The 22543-nt window shown below is 37.9% G+C and overlaps 1 protein-coding gene across 4 annotated transcripts in view; it reads right to left on the bottom strand.

Moving 5' to 3' along the window:
- LOC142398835 (RNA-binding Raly-like protein) overlaps positions 1-22543 on the bottom strand; it is a 52402-nt gene that overhangs the window by 5528 nt on the left and 24331 nt on the right. For 2 of the 4 annotated variants that reach the window (XM_075483045.1, XM_075483046.1), the window contains exons 3-4: positions 1729-1804; positions 120-167 (exon numbers count right to left, since the gene is read on the bottom strand). In XM_075483045.1, the coding sequence (XP_075339160.1) occupies positions 120-167; positions 1729-1804 (124 nt within the window). Of the gene's footprint in view, positions 1-119; positions 168-1728; positions 1805-13394; positions 13529-22543 lie in introns of those variants that run through there. The other 2 variants (XM_075483048.1, XM_075483047.1) reach the window with 2 other exon arrangements.

The following is a 22543-nucleotide window of genomic DNA, read 5'->3' as shown; positions in this document are numbered from 1 at the left end:
GAGAAAGGATTTGTGCAAAGTTTAAAATACCAGGTGGGAGAGGAATTACTGACAAAAGAAGTGAAAAGTTAAAAAGACTCCAAGTAAACTAAGTAATGTTTCTTTTTTCTTTTACATACCTGCTGTAGAAATCATCTCTGTAATAGTCATAGTCAAACTCGTAGCCACTGTGAACACATGAACATATTTTCAGTAAAGGAACGGTTTGGAAAGGCATCCTTGTTCTGATTAATAAATGAGACGAACGAACGTTTCCTTTCGTCCAGTAAAACTAAGATTAATTAGGTAAGACCTCAACTCTGATAGACTCCAGCCTAAATCAATAAAAGACGACGCCATATGCAGAATGTAAACATTGTAGTTTGTGATACTTCATACGTACATGACTTCAAAATCTGATATAAAAATAAACAAGTGTTGGCCTATTAAAAGCAGTGAAACATAGTCCTGTGAAACCAATATTAAGTATAAATTGAGCAAACAGAAAAAAAAAAGGCTACGATAACAGGGTGAAGAGCTGGTGTTGGCGTGTGGTGGGCATCAGAATGGTCACCACTGTAGCAGAGAACAGCTGTAGCTGCCTAATCATCTTTCCTACAAACAACTTCAAGGGTGAATGGGTTCTCACATGTTACTTAATACTTGACCTCCTATTGTGAATCAATCACCACTGTGAAGGCCAGGTTCACACTACAAGATTTTAAGCCTGACTTTCCGTCACAAAGCCATTAGACAAACTGTGTGGAGGCAAATTGAAATTTGACCTGCAGTCACCAACTGCAATAAGTGAAGACTTTGTGATTTGCGAGGCTTGCAGGCATGTCCCTGAATCCATGGAACTTGCTTAAACAGTTACACTACTGTCTTCTTGTTTTTAAAATCTGCCTGAATTAAAACTTCGGCAACCCTGTCAGGTGCACACGTTTTAAATCAGCTCAGTGTCCGTGAATGGCTTCTTAGTTTTGGATCGGTTCCAGGAAGCTTGCAGCGATGCAGCTGTTGCACTCACTTGTGCCGAACTTGATTTACAGATAGTTGAAACGGAGTCGTGCTTGCCATCTTTTGTTGGTAGCTGACATTAACACTGGTTAATTGACACTGGTGGCATCTGAAGTGCTGCCTCACATTATCTGGTTTGCAAACATATACTGTCTGCGGGCAAATCAAGCATATCGGTTTAACATTTGTGTGATCCGGCAAACAGAGAAAATAATGATTAAACAAATGTAAGAAAAAATAAATAAAAATTTGTCCAGTCAACTAAAACTGATTATTTTCTAGGTGACTTTTTTTTCCTTTTTTTTTTTTTTTTTTTAAAAGCAATGTTTCAAGAGAGTCGATAACTGTGACTTACTGACAGTGAGGACTGTGCACTATGCACTTTACGGCGTATAGGTGAGAGGTTAAGTGTGCAAAACGGCAAAATGAAATAACTTGGAGCAGCGCACTAACTTCTCAAAACTATTACATGAAAGTTCTAATAAACAGGTATTTTGTTTCACTCCTTGTGCACTGGTTCTGCTTTGATTCTAACGAGATCATACAAAAAGAGCCGATGGGCAACAGATAAAAACAAAAAACAGCATTGCTCTAACTGTGCAGGAATTGCCCGTTCCTTTGTGAGCTTAATAAGCTCCTTGCCTTCACGGGAGGATCACAGGCACAAATCTTGTAGCAAACAGGGTGTAGGTGCACCAGAAAAGTAGTTCAACAAAGGAATCTCCAGACCTGTAGAGTGAGGAGAGGGGTCTCTTGGTGCCCATCTTTGGCCTGTACGGTTTTGGTTCTCCTGCCATGTTGATATCTAGAAAAAAAAAAATAATAATAAATAAAAAGTCATGACAAGACAGATTGTGAGCTGATAATAAACAGAAAACATATCTTCATATTACAAGTAACAGCTACTGTGAAATACTGCCTGGGGGTAGTGCTTTAAATCCTAAAGAAGCTTTATGAAATGCTAATATAAGCGCATGTAATTTCCAACACAAGAGATCATATCTCATATCTTCACACTTTAATTCAGGCTGGAGCCTAAATTGAAAATGCATTGAAATGACAGGTTTCTATCCTAATTAAATCTGTATCCATATGTCCTTATTGAAAATAAGCAGAAAAATTGAGCGAAAAAAAACAACAACTTAATTATCTATGCAATTCCATTTCTATCAATTCTTATTATCACTGATGGAAAATAATACCTTTTTTCAGAAATGCACCAATTGAAATTCTTATGGCATTTTGATTCCCAACAACTGTGATCAACAATATTTTAAACTTAACACTTGACAGTAAAAACCATTGATGATAGAGCACTTATATGTTATGCAAATATGCACCAGGCTACATGACATCCTCGTGCTCCAGTTTCCTGAACAGGAGATGTTTGTTCAAAATCTAACAGAAAAGCCATAACAGCATATCCCCCTTTATGTGCATTTACACAAGAGGAGAAAAAGAACATTAGTTCTCTCTAAAAGCCAAGCTCATCTTTATTGTTTTTACCATTTGAACTCCGTAAGGTCCCTTTAGCTTCATTCAATTAGCATGAAAAGTGCTATACAAATGAAGTCAAACTGATTGATGTGCATGGAGTGTTTACTGACCAAAGAAAAATCTGATTTGCAGTATTGAATATAAAAAGTAGACAAGAGGAAAGTGTGTGTCATTTGATCATAGAAGGTTTGATGCCATTTAAATGCATTAGATTAATAATTTTGTGATATGTTTTTCTTTCAGTGTTACTTTTTGTTTTAGCTCATTATATATTTAATTTGATAAGGGTGGCTTTTGTTCCAAATAAACACATTTTTTAAAATGTGCTGATTAATAAGGCTTGAAGACTTGAGACAAAAAGCTGTACATGTTTTTTTGGGAGAATAAGTTAATTAGAATGAAACAATTGGTTGAATAAAAGAAAATTAAATCAGTTATTATCTAATCATTTAGATCAGATAATGATAATTAGCATCATTTAAATGCCAGAGCCTTTGTTGTTACTTAGTGTTTTCCTGTAATACAAAACCAGAGCTGCTGCAAATATGATTTAAATTTTCTTAGATTTCTACAAAATGCCCCAAAAAATTTGTTGACAAAGAAGCACAAAAGCAGATAAAGAAGCAATAACCAAACTTTTATTGGAAGGCGTTTTTTTTGTTTTAGAGCTCTTTAAGCACATGTAGTCCACTGTGTGATTAGACTAACCCGGTGAATTGAAGTACAAAGAATCAATTAATTTAATGATTTTACTTCAGTGCACTGCAGTCCAGACAGGCAGTGAAACCTTTGTAAATGGCACTGTGACAACTGAGATGCTGATTGTGCATAAGAAGAGTTTAAAGTCAATGTTGGGACACTCAGTATAACAAGTAGAAAAAACGACAATAAAAGAAATCCCCTTCAAATGCATTAGCAGACTGCTGCAAATCATCTGCACACAGCTCACAGCATGACTGACAGCCCCCTCCATCTGCCAACAACTCTAGAGCGTTAAACCCGGTCTGTATTGCTGTGTTTACTTTGTCAGCTTGTCTTCTCTGCTTCTGCTCAAAATCCGCTCAATAAGCCCTGAATGCTGTTCAAGGTCATGCACAAAAACCTAAACAAAATTCAAACATCTTCGTTCCATGCGTACACATGGATCCTGAGCGCAGGAGAGTTCACTCTCAGATGGATGAGTCACCCTCGAGTTGCACAGATAAAACTTCAGCTTTGGGGATCATGCAATAGCAAATGTTATGATCGGGTTTTGTTTCTTCCACTGGAAGAGATTAGACTGAAGCTCTGAGCTGGAATGTTAACTTAGAAATGAAAGAATGCAGGACGTCTCGGACATGCTTCTGATTTGCTCTGGCCCTTCTTTTCTCTCACTCTCACATTGACAAACACCAGCCGCTGCACTGGCGTCTGAATATTCAAACAAACAGCAGATTAACCATGGAGCCAAGGCTTTCCTATTCTGTCCCCCTTCTTTAAATTCCCTCCTTTTGTTCCTAATGGACTAATTGAGCGGGGGATGTGCCAGTGGCTCTCAGGTGCATGGGGACAGCTGTATCATTATCATTAGGGCACAGGAAGACATGAGGAATGGTTTGCATTGTAAAGCCTGCTCTCCTCTGGTCCCCTGCTAGGGTCATTAAAGAGAGCAGAGCATGAAAAAGCACTCTAAAATTAACAGTGCCACCCCTCCAAACCCTGACAGACACACACTGAGTGTCTGATTAATTACAGTCATTACACTAATCATATATAAAAGTGGCATGAATAAGAGTGTGGGTATTCACAGACTGAATTGTTTGTATATATATATATATATATATATATATACATAAAAAGTTGAGGCTGGGGATAGAGAAGACAGAGCCTGTGTTGCTAAGCAATACCCACTTAGGACTTGATTGATACTATAAACAGAGCCGCATCACATTTAGATGTAATGTAAAGTGTAGCCTCAGTATTTGCCGAGGCCATAATGAGCTGCTTATATGCTGCAGAAGCATCTTCGGCACATGCAAAGCAGAAAAACAAATAAAAAGTAAAGTTCTGAAAAACATCAACTGCTGAGAGCTTCTCCAGTTGCAGCTTTAAGAAAGGCACTTCTTTCTGTCAGAGCAGACAAAGTCCATTTACAGTAGGCCTATGATAAGAGTGTAAAAGAGAGAAACTCACATTCCATCTGGATCTAAACCAAGTATTGGTTTGAATTTTAATTGCCAAATTCTGAGATAAAACTAACTCTTTAGTTGCTTAATCTCCAAATGTGCTCAGCAGCTTGTTACGAACTATGGCTGCTGTTAGGTGCTCTGTAAGTAGTAGTAGTAAGTAGCACCAGGTTTTATCATTTTCTCACTATACAAAAAAAAAAAAAAAAGAATTTTGAATAAAGAGAAAATATTCTTTGAGAGAGGAAAGTGTGATGGCTGTAAATAAAATCAAAACAATGGAAAATAGAAAAAGAAGTAAGCAGTGGAAAGAAGCATGGACGCCAGTGACAACGTTAAGCAGATACTTCCTACACACTGGTTTTAATATTGTGGCTGATCACCAACAGGTAATGCGATTAACACTGCTTATATTTTACATTGCAATTTCCTGCTGGGAAAACCTGCATCTAGGCAGGATGCAGTCACATGATGGTTGACATTGAAGGTCCTTTGTTCCCACAGCCATAAGGCTTTATAACAGTGACTGCTGAGTTCTTCTCAAATTGATTGATTGATTTTTATTTATTTGTTTATTTTGCCATTTATTATTATTTAGTTAGTATAGTATTATTATTGTTGTTTTATTGTTGTTAATTCAATCATTGTAAATATTTAAAAAAAAATGTTGAACTACTTGACGAATTTGAATTTCCCCCATTGGGGGATAAATAAAGTATTTTTCTATTCTATTCTATTTACAATCTTTTTTTTTGCCGACCAGTCCCACCTGCACATGGCAACAGAACTCCAGCACAGTAGCAACCTTCACTGCTGTCCCAGCATGACAGCAGTGGGCCCTGCAACAACTGCTTAGGAAACACTCAAAAAATGACAGTGTCGCAGGTGTTCACCCAGCTTCCTAGCTTCTTCAGATACCAACCTGAAGGGTCTTCAATCCTAAAAGACTCACAACATACTGTGCCCAAAAGATCTGCTGTCAGTACCAGACAGTAAAGGACACCTTCAGATGTTCTTCGTAAATGTCCTGACAAATCAGACCTCAGAGTTTCATAATAAGGAACTAATCAATAGGTCTGCTGGTGGCTGATTAGTGCATCTTTGATTTTAGTCCTTTAAACCACAATGTTGACTAAATGCCTTATCTTGAATCAAGATAAATAGAGTTCATAGTTAGGATGTCAGAGCTGTAGAGTTTACAGATAGAGGTGAAAAGCCTTGATAAAGTGGGTTTCAAATGCAAAATCATGTACCGTTTCCATCTACAACACTTAAAAGGTAGGGTAGGAGATCCTGGATTTTGAGTCCAGTGAAGCTGCATTTTGAAAATACACAGGTAAAAAGTCCTAACCCTTTTCTTCACTTTCCCCCCGAAGGCACGCCTCTAGAGTACATCAACGCGAACGAGCACGAAGGTGCACGAGCGCTGTTCTGACAGCAAGCATCGATCGTTGCCGTATTTAGTATTTAGTATTTAGTATTTAGTATATGCTAACTATACGTTTAATAATGCTAGGTGCTAGCCAAGCTGGCTCTAGTTTAGCTTCCTGCCAAGCTTCTGGACGCGTAATTCGTTCATGAAGAAGTGTACGCGCACAGGGGGAAGGAGGGGGAGGGAGGAGCAGATTGCAGTTTGATAGACGGCATCAGAATCCAATCATTGTTAACGGTCCGTTCAGTATGATTGGACAGTGTTTTTCCTAGATTGTACGTTCTAGAGGCCACTAAAACTTTTCATATTTATGTCAAAACTTTTAGTTGCAATGGGGGTGTGAAGAGTATTTCAAGCAATATGTAAAAAATTGCTCCAGAAAAAGAACCCCTACCCCACCTTTAAGTAGTTATTTTGGGTCATTAAAACGAGTCGTCGGCAGGATAAACTCTCCAAACTGGGTTACGAAGATAAGTTTGCAACATGTCAAATAAATGAAAACAAACCACATGACTTAACACAATGAAAAACAAGGCGAAATAAAGCACAGGGGACAATGGAAATGGAGACTTTTCAACAACTAAGAGTGTTGTTTTCAGTCTCCAGACATCAGAATTCAACATGAAAGCACCAATTGCAAATTTTCCAAGACCTCATTTCAATTAAGCGTCACCAACAGAAAGGATTTGTCTGAGTTTGGTAACAGTTTTATACATCCACACTGGATCCTGAAACCATCACCACCTCTGGGGCCTTTTGACTCATTTCGGACTCATTCATATTAATGAAGCTGAGTGCAACATTGTGCTATTGCATGTGTTTATCAGTTAGACCTCTCAGCTCAGTGTGCCCTTGAGCAGTGTGCCACCTCTGGTGGTGTGATCATTATAGCTGGACTGGGCACGCACAATGATAAAGCGCACACACATAATTCTTAAACCTCATTTTGAATGAGTCTGGTTTAAAGGAAATAGCAGCATAATGTGGTTCTTCTATTGAGCGAAGCACAAGCTGAATCCTTGTCTATAAGTGGGCTTACTTTGATATGTGCATAGCGCACATTTAGTTATGACTTTACAAAGCAACTGCACGTTTGTTCCTTAATTTGTGGCTCCAACATCACGCGTTGTGTGATGCAACAATATAACTCCAACAGATTTAGGCACAGTAAGTGTTGTGATAACTTGAGAAAAGAAACAGGAGAATCTGTTTCTTTCCTTTGCGATTATTTAAACACAATCTTTTAGTAGGCAAAGGATTGCTCCTGGCTCTGAGCAAACACTATCTCGGTGGTGACATGCAGCCTGAGTGCAGGGGGAGCTGTATTTGATTAAGAGATCATCCAGGTACCTGTATGAATACAAATATGTGCCTGAGAACATCCTGCATGACAGCAGTCTACAGATTGAATCTACACCCCCTTTCCACGCCCTGTAAATTTGATAGACAAGACTTGAATAATCTACCATCTCGGCTCAAGGGCACAGGCTCTTGTTTCTTCAAACAGGGCAGGGTGACTGACAGGTTGGAAAAGCTGAAACCGTGAGACTGCCAAATTTATACATATTTGCATTCGATTGTGTATTCTTGTGAGGATGATAACATCCAGGTCATATCACACTGAGCTGCTGTTCGAACCAGTCAGAATGAAGCTGCAGCCTCAGTGCAATTATACCTACACGCTTTTGTACAAATATAAAATATTTTTTTCATGTCGGAATAATTGTTGTTGGAGTAAGTTTCTTTTTCAGTTCAGGACACACAGTTTCACATGAACAAACTCCCAGCCAAATACAGTCGATGTTTAAATTCTTCCGTGGCATGAAGATTTCCAGCTTTTGAGTATCTTACCGACCAATATGCCATTAAATCTGGGGAAACAAAGATTATTTTTCTTTGCGATCTAATAAATTACTAACCAACACACTTGCCCCAGCACTCATGTTCATAAACACCAACAGAAAAAACTAAAGTCACTATACAAAATTTTTTTTTTTTTAAAAAAGGCAGCATAAATTCCAAATGCACTTCAGAGCTGTGATGTCGTGGCTTCCTAGTGTAGCAGGGCTCAACTCATCACTCAGGCTTAAGACATCAACTTGGACTCACTGCATTCACAATTTTTGAGTAGCAAGTGTGCATGCACAATAAACATAGAGCCGGTGAGCAGAAACCGATTGTTCAGAAACCAGCCATCATAGAGTAATTTACTGTTTTCACAACATTCACACGTCAGCGCAACTAGTATCGCATCAAGTAGGCGGAGTCTGAACACCATTTAAGCAGCGCATCAACTGACAGATAACCTGCTCAGATCTAGCGGCAAGAGTGGCGTATACACCAACCTTAGTCATATGGCTAAGAAATTACACAAGGCGTGTTTTACTTGTGTATGTGTGATTCTCTTTTGACCTAGTGTAAACATCTTGTTTTTATGATTTTATCAGCACTGTTTGGTAAATTATCATGCATCTACCAAATGCTTTAATCGGTTTTATCAATGTTTGATACTCAGTGATGATGTTATGTTTTTATTAAACGCTTTGCTGCTTCTACGTGTGCTTAAAGAATAGCTATGCTGATCCTCAGAACTACTTATACTTGTATCTTACTATTTCCTACCATCATTGTTGCTCTCTCTATTATGAACTAACACTGTTTTAGTATGTCGTTCTTAATTGTTGATGATTTTATTGTTTAACATTCCATGTTTTTTTTAGGGTGCCATTGTACAACTGGCCACAAGGACAACAGATGAAAACTAACCTTTGGCTAACTCTGGCATGTTACAGATGTACTGTTATTAATATGCAGTCCTGTTAATAAAATTGAATTGAATACAAATTCACCTTCATCCTTCCATCTATATTGACAACATCTCAACCTCACCTACTTAAAAAATGGTATTTTGTACCATTTCATAACATTAGTGAAGCTTGAAATTCATTATGTTTTTAGTTTAGCAACTGGGCCACAAAACATTTGTTTTCCAGCTGCAAGTGATCAGGTGAACAAATTGATATTGTTCCACAATGATACTGAAAGCTGCATATTGTGCCGTTTGTTTTGTTTGTTTGTTTTCGTTTAAAGCCAGTTAAGCAGCTGTGGCTATTTCATGGCTAATACAGGTAATACATTGCACTTGACACTAAATATCAACAATGAAATTAATAAATAAATACATTAAATAAGTTTGTTCACATCAATGCACTTTAAAAAGTTTAAAACCTTTAAAGGTGGGACCTTATTAAAAATACCTACTATAGTACCTTCTTTAAAAAACTGCTGCCTTTTTATTCTAAGGGCAGAGCAAGATAGAATATGCTTAATTGATAAGGGATTACCACAAAGATCACATAGGGGAGGTTCACCTCCAGTTAACAAAAAACCATGAGTGAGTCTAGAATGTCCAATTCTACACCTTGTATGGACAGCTTGATCATATCTACATGAAAATGACGGAGTTGTGATTTGTTTCACAGTATTACATATTTCATGCAGCTTATTTCCAGCACAGTTGTCCCATTCGGCTGGCCATTTATCCATTATGTAGGAAGAAAGTAAGGTATAAGGTTTGATATCAGAGACAGGGATTTGGCATTCAGTAATATCTTCATCCAGGGCTGCATATTGTGCCGTAATGACATTGAACGCTGCATAGTCTCCATACTTATCCATGTGACTGTCAACTGCCTCTCTCGAACAGGTTACATAAATTGCTTTTGCTTTCACATTATCCCTCAATGTGACCGTCTACTTGCAGGGCTCTTATTAATTTGGTGATATTGTTGAGTTGCAATGTTATGCAAGACAATTATTTTTCAGTGTATAGGTGGCAATTTTGTTGGAACTTTCTGTGTGGAGTTTGCATGTTCAGCCTGTCCAGGGTGTACCCCGCCTCTTGTCCCATGAGAGCTGGGATAGGCTCCAGATCCCTCGCGAGCCTGAATTGGATTAAACGGGTCTAGAAAATTAATAAATGGATGAATATTTTATAAATATTCGATCATTTCTGCTTTCCCTTGTAACACGACTGTAAGATTGGATATCTGTGGGTTTTGGACTGGCAGCACAATGTGGACGGTTGGTTTTCAGCATTTTGTGGCATTTTCTGTTAATCAAAAACCAACTGAATGATTAATCAAGAGGCTAAATTGCAGATAATTTGCGAGTCTGACCTTCATGGAGAAATCCTTTTACAGAATTTTTATTTAGATTCTAAACACACGTCAACAGTTTAGTTGAATAACTAATGAATAAAACTTCTGACTAGTTAAAGTCAGTAGAATAACAAAGGTAAAGTTTTGACAAGTCAGTAATTAACTGTAGATGTACTTGATGTGGAATCTTTCAGTTTTTAAAACCTATGTTAAAACTACTTGCAGCAATACAAAAGGAAGTAAGCCATTATCCTGATAGCTCGTAGACATCTTCTGAAATTATTCTGAAATTATTCTGTCAACTCTCTCAGAGCTGCGCGCTCTCATCTAAAGTTAATTGTGTCCAAACTGATTCCAATCATGACCAGCAGGCTGAGCTTCAAAAGCAACATGTAGATTAATTGCTCTACAGCTCGTCTCTATTTAATGAATTCCCTGTTTTCTACTCTTTCACTCGCTCTTAAGGAAAATGGTTACTTGGCAGCACAAATATTTGGCAGCCCGTCTTCAAGCTTCTGAACAGCTAATAAAATTGTTTTCATAAGACGTGCTGAGCTGCGGTCTATTAAGGAAAAATGTGATGACATCGCACTAAAGTTGACTACAATGAATATATCACATTTGGAATGAAGGTGGATGATCAAAGATTCAAAGACACAAATTAGCACCACAAAGGGCTAAATTTCAATACTGCTGTGGTACCTCTGAACATTGGCATGTGTTGTTATTTGCATTGAATCATAATGAGCATGTTGCCATAGCCTGAGGTAAACATAATGTTGCCTTTCATCTCTCCTAAGCCGTTAATGCACTTTCCTTCTTTTCCATTTTGGCATCTTTTCTTATGATGCAACCATGTGGCCCTTACATGCAACACTATGAAACACTTGGAGCCCTGGAGCCGGTCCATCACTTCCACCTGACCACATACTCATTAATCTGTGCAAGCAACTGGAAAACAAACTGGCAGCTGCCACCTGCTCGAAATTACTCGTACATCTGCTCCGCAACTCGGCTGCCTCGTACACGAGTTGACAAGCAGCTGTGAAATAGCGCAACATCACATCTTTTCTGTATCGTGCGTCACTGGTTACAGACTCAGGCTCTTCAAAAAGGAGCTCAGAGGTAAACCAATTTAATATTTATTTCAACCATAAACGAAAAGAAAAAAACTTACAAGTGATTATTAAAAAAAAAAAAAAAGGATTAATTGTTTAAGCCCATCATTCCCAATCTGTAGACAGTGGGCCAATCAAAGGGCAAAGTTGAGTCTGATTAGCAGTAAGATTTTTGCTTTAAATCGCAATTAGTGATAAATATAACCATTTTGAGACATTTAAAGACAATTCAAATTAAAAGCACGTAAAAAAAATTCACTCAACTAGATAGACTCATAGAACTCAGACGTGCACCGATGACAGGACATCACAAGGAGTCATTACTTTGTTTACAGGGATCACAAACTGTGACAAGGTTGTGAAGAATTTGTTCATGAGTTCAAACATTCCTCACATCCACAATTGCTACACTTCTTTGACATCTGTGGCAGCAGATTGAATTCTTTGGATATCAAATAGCCGTTTTGACAAAACAGTGCCATGATGTCACCCTTTAGTGGTTTAGTGGTAAAGTTTTCTACACAACACAATGATTTAATTGTCTTTTTCTGGTCATTTTATACCACTTGCAGTTTCACATTAGTGGTAATAACACTTTAAACACCACCTTTGTTGCTGAAAATCCAATTCAATCACCTCTTTCAAATGATAAGCCTCTCCCTTTTAATTCATCTTAAAGCCAGAATGCAGCCACCAGCAGTAATGAGGTGTTTGGTTTTAATTGGCAATAAATCCATTATGTTAATGCAAAAAGCTGCTTACTGAAGTGGGGTCAGTCCAATATTAGAAGTTAAGCTTCCTTAACATAATCAGCTGGTTCCATTAAACTGTAGCAGAAGAGGAAAAAAAAAAAAAATACATGGAGATAAGTGATGGAAACGTGACCTGTGTTCGCATCATCCTGCTGGTTTTATGCAAGTAAATGGAGACAGTTCTCATGACTTTGCAGAACAATCACTTTAACTTGAAGAAATGCGATCAGGAAATTATGCATTACCAGCGGCAGGTAATGGGGATGGTTATTCTTTGTAGCCTTCTGACATTTAACTGAACACACAATCAATACATTTTTATTTGACATTTATTAAACACCTTCAACACTCATTGGATCTTTTCCATATACTGCAGTATGAAAGTCACAGATGTAAATATAAAATATTAATGGCACAATGATGCTTCTCATCTGCTTCGGATTCAAAGACTTGGATGCTTTCGTACAACAGATCTATATCAAGAGCAAAGCGTGTTTGTGTCTCCATTGGAAAGACTCATTTGTATTAATAATTCACATTCATCTTAAATCCAAATATATAAAGCAGAAGTTAATAGATGAGATTAATAAATATCATTCATTATTAGTATACCCACTGGTTACCCACTGCTCCACAGCAGTTGTATGCACTCAGGTGTACTCACCTGGAGCTGCCATGTGGATCCAACTTCTGAACAGCTCCTGTAAAGACACCTTTCTCAAAGGCATCTGTGCACTACATACTGAATGCTCATTTACACTCACAAAACAACCATAATTAGCAGGTTAAAATAGATGTTCCAGCCTTCCCACAGCATCCTCCTGCCTATGATCAAGTCACTGACAGACATTTTGTTTCTCAAAAATGTCCTTTAAAAGCACAGATATGAAGAACGTGAATTGTCTACATTATTATGAGACTAGTTTGAACATACGAATAGTGATCCTATAAGATCTTTATCACAGCCTATAACACAGTTATCCGGAAATAATATAAAACAGTGATGGAAAGCCCAATGCAATTTAAATCCAATTAGCTTTTCTGTAATAGGGCACAAACTTCAGTCTGGAGGTGATCGTCAACACTTCAAAGTGTCCACCATGAACAAATTACTAAATCACAGAAGAAAACTGTCACTCTTATATCTCAATTTCAACGCACACGATGCGCCAGATGTTGATCAACTTCTAATCTTTAAGTAAATCCTAAAAAAATCGCAGAGGAAAACTGCCAACATCAGCGACAGCGACACCGTCACGCCTCATACTCACATCTCTGGTTGCGACGTCTACCTTTGTACATGGTAATGACCGGACAAACAACGAAACCGATGCTGTTGTGGAGCAGCTGTACCACCGTTGTCCGCTCTCTCTTCGTAAGCTGCTCGGACTGTAACATTTACATCTACAGGCTCCGAGACGAGCTGCCTCGGACCGTACCATTTATCAACTTGTGCCGGGGGAGACTGTTCTCGCCAACAGCGGAGACACAAGTTCAGCAAAAAAAAAGAAAACCTGCTTTCTTCGGTGTATCACACAGTTATTTATTAAGAATTTAAATATAAATTTATATAAGAAACAAAGTCTGAGTTTTTGTAGTTTTCGGTTGGTGACTGTCACTCCTTTTTTTTTTTTAAATCACTTTTACTTCCCGTGTTTCTTTGTCTCCACACCTGTCTTTAACGCTGAAGTTGGCATCCAATTCAGCATAAAGGGCCATTTCACTTCATTTTTTGCATTTTGATCGCCCAAAAAGGGGTCCTGTATGGAAACTACATTACTTAGAAAGCTCAAATCTGGATGGAATTATTCTTGGAATTATACCTTGTTTGTGATTTGTGAAACCTTTTTCTGATTTGTGAAATTTGCTGAACAGGGCCATTTTACTGCATTTTTGGTATTCTGCTCACACTAAACAGGGTCCTGTATGGAAACTACATTACTTAGACAGCTCAAATCTGGATGGAATTATTCCAAAGAGGTTTTAGATTAATTAAAACCTTGTTTGTGATTTGTGAAACCTTTTTCTGATTTGTGAAAATGCAGAATAGGGCCATTTCACTGCATTTTTGGTATTCTGATCACCCTGAACTGGGTCCTGTATGGAAACTACACTACTTAGACTGCTCAAATCTGGATAGAATTATTCTAAAGAGGGTACAGAGTCTTTAAAACCCATTTTATTATTTGTGAAAACTTTATTTGGTCATTGAAAATTCAAAAAGTTCCTCCGAGCTTTCTTTCTTCTTTTCATTTGGACCATCCAAAACCAGAACCTGTATTAAAAATGATTAAATATGGGTTTAATCATTGATCACATGATATAAATGATATCAAACACACTTTAGAATTTGTGAAACCTTTCTTTGTCCCAAAATTCACAGACGTCCTCGCCTCTCCATGTTCATTTTAATTCCATGAGGATCTCCTGTCTTTCACCACATAGGAAAAAGAAAAAGTTCATGCATTTTACGTCACTAACTACTTACAAGAGTCTTCTTCACTTGTTGACTTTATTATCATGTTCTTTTATCTAGAAACAATGACTTCTCTCACCTTTCTTCCATCTGCCCGTGGTCAACCTCTGCCACCGATTCAATCACTTCCAGAGCCTTTATTGTTGCCTGCGTCAGACATCCCATAGTCCAACCATTAATATGCCCTATTCTGTATTGGATGCTTTGATGAAATCTGCATCACACATTTATTGCTGTCATCTCATGAATCTTTCCACTAACATGTGCTATTATTTCAGACCCTGCTTGTCTTCTCCTGCTCCCATCATAGTCATCTTACCTCCCATCTGAGTGCAGACAGGACCTTCTTCATCCCTTCATTAACACTATCTTAGATACTGTACCACAACTTCCTAATTGTATCGTCTATCAAACCCATAGTATTTTGCCATTATGTGTTATGTGCTGATGAATTGGATATTACATTTTGCTGTTAGAGTTCACCCTACCAGACAAGACAATTTGTGAATGTAAGGTTGAAATACATTTACTTAATCAAGATTTGTCTTTCTGGAATGTTGAAGATGTCTTTTGGGTTAAACTATTTCTTCATATCTTCAAGTGGTTGCCAGTGAGAAATAAACTTCTTGTTAAGTTGTTGTAATATAGATAGTACAGTGTGTAGTTTGGTCAGTTAAAAATGTGTAGTGTTGTCGTGGCTCCAGAGTAGAGTAAAATAAATTACAACGGGAAAATGGGCTACTGTAATGAAGGTAATCTTCATTACTGACTTTTGGTCTTTGAGGTCACATGAGTAGTATTTTTAATAATGTAGCATAAATAAATTGTCAAATGTTTTATTGAATGTGTATATAAACAACAAGTGGGTGTGCAGGTCCTGTGTTGCCCTCAGCGGGGAGTGAGGGGGGACCAGGCCTGTAAAAGGGAAACATCCAGTCAGTTAGTAGCCTGAAATGCTCTGTGATAAGGATACATGTAGCTAAAGGATGTGATAAACTGTGAGGTGACTATGCTGTTTGGAATTGTGAATTCTGAAATTTGTGTGTAAAGTCATTCACCTATGTCTCCTCTCAAGGGTGCTCGGTCAAAAGAGTCCCTACATTCAGTCTGCAGGGTTTGAAGGTTCCGGGTCGTACCACGTGCTGATTAGTGTAGGGGGGAGTGCACCAGAATCAGTTAGGGGAAGTCTTTGGTAGATTTGGTACTTTTGTTTAGACATCCTAGGATTTGATTGATTTTATAATAGAGGGTAAATGTGTTTTAAGGTTTTTGTGTGTTGTTGTTATGGGGATGTGTAATGGGAGGAGCAGAATCCTCCAGGGGTTTGGTTGGTGGAGCCAGAGTAGGATATAAGGCTGCCAGTTGTACCAGTGAGAGAGTTGGTCCCGTTGCTACTAATGCTGCTAGGACCACAGTGCTCCTGGTCCGCAGTATGTGTCCATGTTAAAGTGAATGATTGATATAAATGTTGGTGAATAAAACACCCGGTTGGTTCATCACTACCTCTGCCTCAAGCCTCCTACCTTGCGTATCCAGCTGCTACATGGCCATCCTAACAGATACATATGTCCATGTACAGTATTCTAAATCATGTAAGCACAACCTAATGATTACTTTTGGTCTTAACCACCCATTATTTTACATTAAATATGTCAAATAAAATAAAATTTTCTTTTCTTGACGTGTCTTGTAAAATGGCAACTGGAAACAAACTTTAGCCAAATAGACAGTTTTTAATCTCATTATTACAATGGCAGGTTATCACATTCACAAACAGGCTAAAGGGCTGCAAAGCAAAGACAATGTTGAACAGTTGTGGTACAGTATCTAAGATAGTGTTAATAAAGGGATGAAGAAGGTCCTGTCTGCACTCAGATGGGAGGTAAGATGACTATGATGGGAGCAGGAGAAGACAAGCAGGGTCTGAAATAATAGCACATGTTAGTGGAAAGATTAATGAGATGACAGCTATAAATTTGTGATGCAGATTTCATCAAAGCATCCAATACAGAATAGGGCATATTAATGGTTGGACTATGGGATGTCTGATGCAGGCAACAATAAAGGCTCTGGAAGTAGTCAGAAAAATGAAACGGATTGAATCGGTGGCAGAGGTTGACCACGGGCAGATGGAAAAAATGTGAGAGAAGTCATTGTTTCTAGATAAAAGAACATGATAATAAAGTCAACAAGTGAAGAAGACTCTTGTAAGTAGTTAGTGACGTAAAATGCATGAACTTTTTCTTTTTCCTATGTGGTGAAAGACAGGAGATCCTCATGGAATTAAAATGAACATGGAGAGGCGAGGACGTCTGTGAATTTTGGGACAAAGAAAGGTTTCACAAATTCTAAAGTGTGTTTGATATCATTTATATCATGTGATCAATGATTAAACCCATATTTAATCATTTTTAATACAGGTTCTGGTTTTGGATGGTCCAAATGAAAAGAAGAAAGAAAGCTCTGAGGAACTTTTTGAATTTTCAATGACCAAATAAAGTTTTCACAAATCACAAACAAGGTTTTAATTAATCTAAAACCTCTTTAGAATAATTCCATCCAGATTTGAGCTGTCTAAGTAATGTAGTTTCCATACAGGACCCTGTTTAGTGTGAGCAGAATACCAAAAAAGCAGTGAAATGGCCCTGTTCTGCATTTTCACAAATCAGAAAAAGGTTTCACAAATCACAAACAAGGTTTTAATGAATCAACAGCCTCTTTAGAATAATTCCATCCAGATTTGAGCAGTCTAAGTAATGTAGTTTCCATACAGGACCCTTTTTTGAGCGATCAAATTGAAAAAAATGAAGTGAAATGGCCCTTTATGCTGAATTGGATGCCAACTTCAGCGTCGTTGTCTTCTATTACTTTATTACTCCTACCTGCACGTGTAGTTCTCTGTTTTCTCTCTTGACTGCCCGAATGCTCTGTCAGGTTTTTGTTCCTGTTTTGGATTTTTTTTGGTAAGTTTACCTTTATTTTTTAATTTGCCTTTTCCCCATCCTTGCTGGGTTTGTTTACTTTGTTTACTATGTGTTGGACCTCTGTCTGCTTATCTTGGAATTTGGATACTGAACAAAACCCAAGTATTATGCTATGATATCCCGTCCTAATACCCTTTTGATAAGTAGGCTACTGCTGCAATTAGTTATTGATTCTTTAATTTTATTTAATTTTTTGAGGCTAAATTAGTTTTTTTTAACCCCCCCAAATGATGTTCATAAATAATGGCTATTGTTGGACCAACTAGATCTGCATGGCAGAAACTAAAACAATTGAATGATCATAAAGATGGGTGAACCTTTTTTTTTTTTATCTCTGTTTTTATTATGACTCAAAGTTGAAACATTTTACCTCCTCAAGGTTGCATAAAGGTCTGGAGATACAAATGTATTATAATCAAATCTAGGCTACCTGAGGTTAAAAGCTCAATGGAATAGTTTTTAGTCTTTTGTGAACTCAGCTGTTCAACAAACATTTGGCTTTGAGCACATCCAACACTTGAACCATATTGTGGCTCATGTTTTGTTCTCCCTGAGGGAAGCAGTTTTCTCCAACAGTCACTGTCACTGCTGTCACTTTGTGCTGAAAACAATTGCCTGTTGCACCTTGAAATGGGCATGAGTGTAATGATGTGGAATCAAAACAATATGGGAGCTGCAAAACAAAAACAAAGAGCTGAAAGATGCTAAAAATACTCACAAAAAAGTGAATGTCACTGCTTAGTCTTTGGGTTTGTGGCTCAGAGCAACCGCTTTGGTTACCACTTGGTAAATGTCATGTGACACCATTGTGAGAACAAAAAACACAATCATTGAAAATATTTGACAAAGTTAAAAAAAAATATATATATATATAAAAAAATAAAAGGTAGTCATAAGAACACACCAGAGGAGGATAAAAACACATTATGAAAAAAGTGGGTCATTAACTTTTATTTGAAACTTATCAGCCTAATTTCAGGCAGAAGGCTATTCCACAATGTTAATGCATGGTATGAAAATGCTCTCAAACTGTCTTTGTCCAGACCCTTGGGACCTCCAGAAGACCAATCCTCTGAGAGTGCAGTAAACAACACGGTTGCGTATGGTCTCACAAAGTCAGTTAAATGACATGGTCCTCTGTCATATAATATTTTTCTAGGTTACCATCAATGAGGTACAAATCTACTTTAACCAGAACTGGAAGCCAATGAAGCCAATCAAGCACCGGGGGTAATGTCATCATATTTAGATGAACCAGTCAAATCCAAGCTGCTACAGTTCAAACGATCTACAAACCTCTAAGAGTCTTTTCAGGCAGTTCTTATAGGAAAGTAGTACAATAATTCCATCTGGATTGCACCAAGACATGGATCAGTAGCTCAGCATCTTTGAGTGACAAGATATTCATCTTATCTTCTATTTGAACCGACATGTTCCTCATCTTTTACTCTAAATATAGGTTGGCAACACATAAACTACAAATGGAAACCAGAAAGCTTCAGATACACAAAGCAATGTATTTTGCCCGCTTCTACTTCTGCATAAGCAGATATTTGTTTGTATAGACTAATCCATTTATAATAATAAAGCTTAAACAATGAAGACGTGAACACCAAATGAGTTTGGAATAGATGCACCGTTCACATGCAGTACATGTATAGTGACATGACACTTTCATACAGAAACTTTTGATCCTTTATATGATGAGATATCCAGTCATGTATGATAAAAACACAAAAACATGTTTGCTTGTTTACGTGGATAACATCTAACTGGTTTGTCTCCAGTTTGTTCTGTGTTTTTTGACCTGAACTATTTTTTTTTCGAGTTGTTTATTCCGCTGTTTGAACAGGGCTTCATGTACACACATCTATTAAATTATATCAGTATTTTCTCTACATCATTATTTCATAAGCAGTTTAACTATTTCCTTCATACGCAAAGATGCCCCGCTCACTTCAGCAATTTATCAGCTTGATGGTTTGATTGGACAAAAGAAATGACGCACACTTTGTTTAAATTAATACATAAAAAGCAGAAATATCTGTTGAATTAAATATATACGTGTTGTACTTGATAACACATAAGTAATTGAGAAGAAATTTGAATAGAGAAGAAAAACTAAAGTATTAGAAAACCGAGGGAGTTAAAGTCCCAAACTAAAACATTGTTCTATTTTTCTTTTCAAAACACACTAATTACAGTTCAGCTGCAATGTAGCTTTTTTAGTATATATCATTCAATCTTATTTTCACTTGTTTTTTTTCTTTAAACCTCCAAAAAATTCCTGTTTGACCCCACCTGGCACATTTCACTACAAAGAGAAGCCACCTCTCTGTTGTCACTTTCTCCTATTCAAATGTCAACTTTTTTCCCCCATTTTAATTTAAAGTGGATGAGCTATGGACTGATGAGACGAAAAAGATAAGCAGAGGATATAGGGGCCGAGCGGCCCACTGATTTCCCAGCTGCTGCAGCATGTTGGATTAGTGGAATACGGAGCCTTGTAAATGTAATTATAACAATAAGATTACAGTGGCACAGTGTTTGCAGGTGTCTTGTGCTCAGCCTGACATCTTAATGATCCACCAGCTTCGATAAGATACTGAAAGCTGATGAAGGCCGACTGTAACACATTCATGGCATCAAGGCTAGTCAATCAAATGCTATATGGTCACCTGTTGTTCCATTTGGACATTTTTGGAGCGATATTTAAGTGAAAAGGCTGGAACAGGGTGACAAAACATTGAATCTGTGCAGTGACCAAGGAGGTTACTGGAGGCTAATTTCTAAATATATTTATATTCATATAATATATTTATCACAACCTCCACTAAGTATAGTTCATTATCATAAACTATTCAAAACTAGGTGGTAAAATGCAAGGCCACTTTTCCAGCTATATAATGACTCATGAATGTAAAAGTGTGATTAGATATTCAGCACAGGATGTAATCAGGGTGTCCCTGCTTGACTGCTGAGGGTGCAGATGAATGATACATGTGGAGGGACCTCAGTGGTCTCAGTGCTTTGCTGTCAGCACCATCTAGTGTTCACAAATGTGGGAATTTCATGACTTTATGAGTAAAGAACTCCAAATGCTGCCTTGTCTAGAAGTCTCAGCTGGTAATGAGAGGTAAACGAAGAAGCTTGAACTGTTTCAATCAACCACCTTTATTTAGGCATTTCTGTTATGGTATTGATGTTATTGATTATAACTTGATATTGTTTATAATGTTCTCTTGCTTTAATCCTGTGAGGCAGAGATGCTGGTGTGAATTATGCAGACAAATTTCCTGACTGTAGTTGTCTCAAACCTACAAATTAAGATTTTATTTAGCATTATTATCATCATTATTATTACTTTACTCCTTATTTTCTAAGACTTTATTTGAAAACAGATCAATTTTTACCTGCCTAATACAACAAATTTTGATAAACTGCTCTGCAGTATGTGTTTTGACCACAGAGAGGTGCTCAAACACTACTGGAGAACAGACACATCAGAGCTCTGACACACTATGACCCAAAGCAGATATGATCACGGGATGGTCTGATTTAACAATATAAATGTGGAAATAGCAGTGCATCTATATCCACATTACATCTGCAGAAGCAGAGGCAAAAAAATTGCTTAATCGGTATTAAAAACCCTCCCCTGTGCTCTTCATCACCAGCAGGCATCTTCATCAGGAGTTAAGTAGCTGCTGCTTGAGGACAGCCACCACCAGCATGACAGAACGTCCCTTTTATTTGCTTGAACTACTTAAAGTAATCTCAGCTATCCAGTCATGTCCGAAGAAATTAAAGCAGTCACTGGAGCTTCAGTGTCTCCCGGCTATTAAATCCACTCAAGCATGGGGCATCGTGGTACCTCAGAGGCCCGAGCTGCTCACTGTGCATTCAGGACGTCACAGGTTTGATTCTGACCTTCCTGTCACATGTCATACATCACACAACCGTCCCCCTTTTGCTCCTCAATGAATGTGATTTAAAAGTGCTTTGGAAAATATCCAGAAATCTTATCTGGTGCAGGTTTCACCACCCAGAAGTCTAATCAAATATCACGTTCATGTTTAAAAGATAAGGCGTTCAGGGTTAAACTTCAGAGGCAGCAGAAGAAAGGCAGAAGAGATGATATGCAGAGCAGAAGGAGACTTTACTGTAGGCACATGCAGTATATCTCTGACTCTTATGGTGCATTGTTAACACACTGGATTTATGGTATGTGCATGTGTGTCCACAGGCACTATGTTTACAAGGACAGAGTGGAGCTGCAATATGCAATACAAAGAAAAGGAATATTTTTCCTTGGCTATGGTAGGAGGACCTGACTTCACCTGAACTTTTTTTGACAACATCCCTTTTGTGTGCAGTAACACAACAATTTGGATTTTGTGTTTCTCTGTAAATATATGGTTTGTCAGCCTGCATAACAATGAGGGGAGCCTCTATAAGTGGGTGTAGACTGAACGTGTAAATCTGTGCTGATATTAGAGGGAATATTTATGTGGTGTGGCAACAGAAACCACTGTGGTGATTCATTTTCCTTGTCATTAATTAGGTCCGGCAAATGAAGACCCTTAGCGCACCACTCAGGGCATCGTCTAGAGCTGAAACATTGGAGCAAAGAACTTGAATGGATCTTCAAAGAGAGCTTGTAGAGCTGACTGAGACCAGCCTCATCTCTTGCAGTAAACACAGTGCCAGAGCTAGTTGAGAGTTAGCCTAGCTTGGCTTAACATACTTCAGGATGAAGACTGGAAACAGAGGGACGCATTCAGCCTTGCCCTGGTTTAAGTTAAAAATCTGCTGCATTTAGAGCTCACTAATTAACACGTTTTCCGTTCAACTATTACAAACAAACAGAGAGGTGTTAAAACAGCCAGCTTCAGTTATCTTTGCACATAGCTGTGAGACAAATTGACTCCCTGGAGACACAGATGTCTACCTGGTAACC

This window comes from Odontesthes bonariensis, chromosome 14 (assembly GCF_027942865.1).
Source record: "Odontesthes bonariensis isolate fOdoBon6 chromosome 14, fOdoBon6.hap1, whole genome shotgun sequence".
NCBI classification, from domain to species: Eukaryota; Metazoa; Chordata; class Actinopteri; order Atheriniformes; family Atherinopsidae; genus Odontesthes; species Odontesthes bonariensis.
This window is presented reverse-complemented; position numbering and strand designations above follow the sequence as displayed.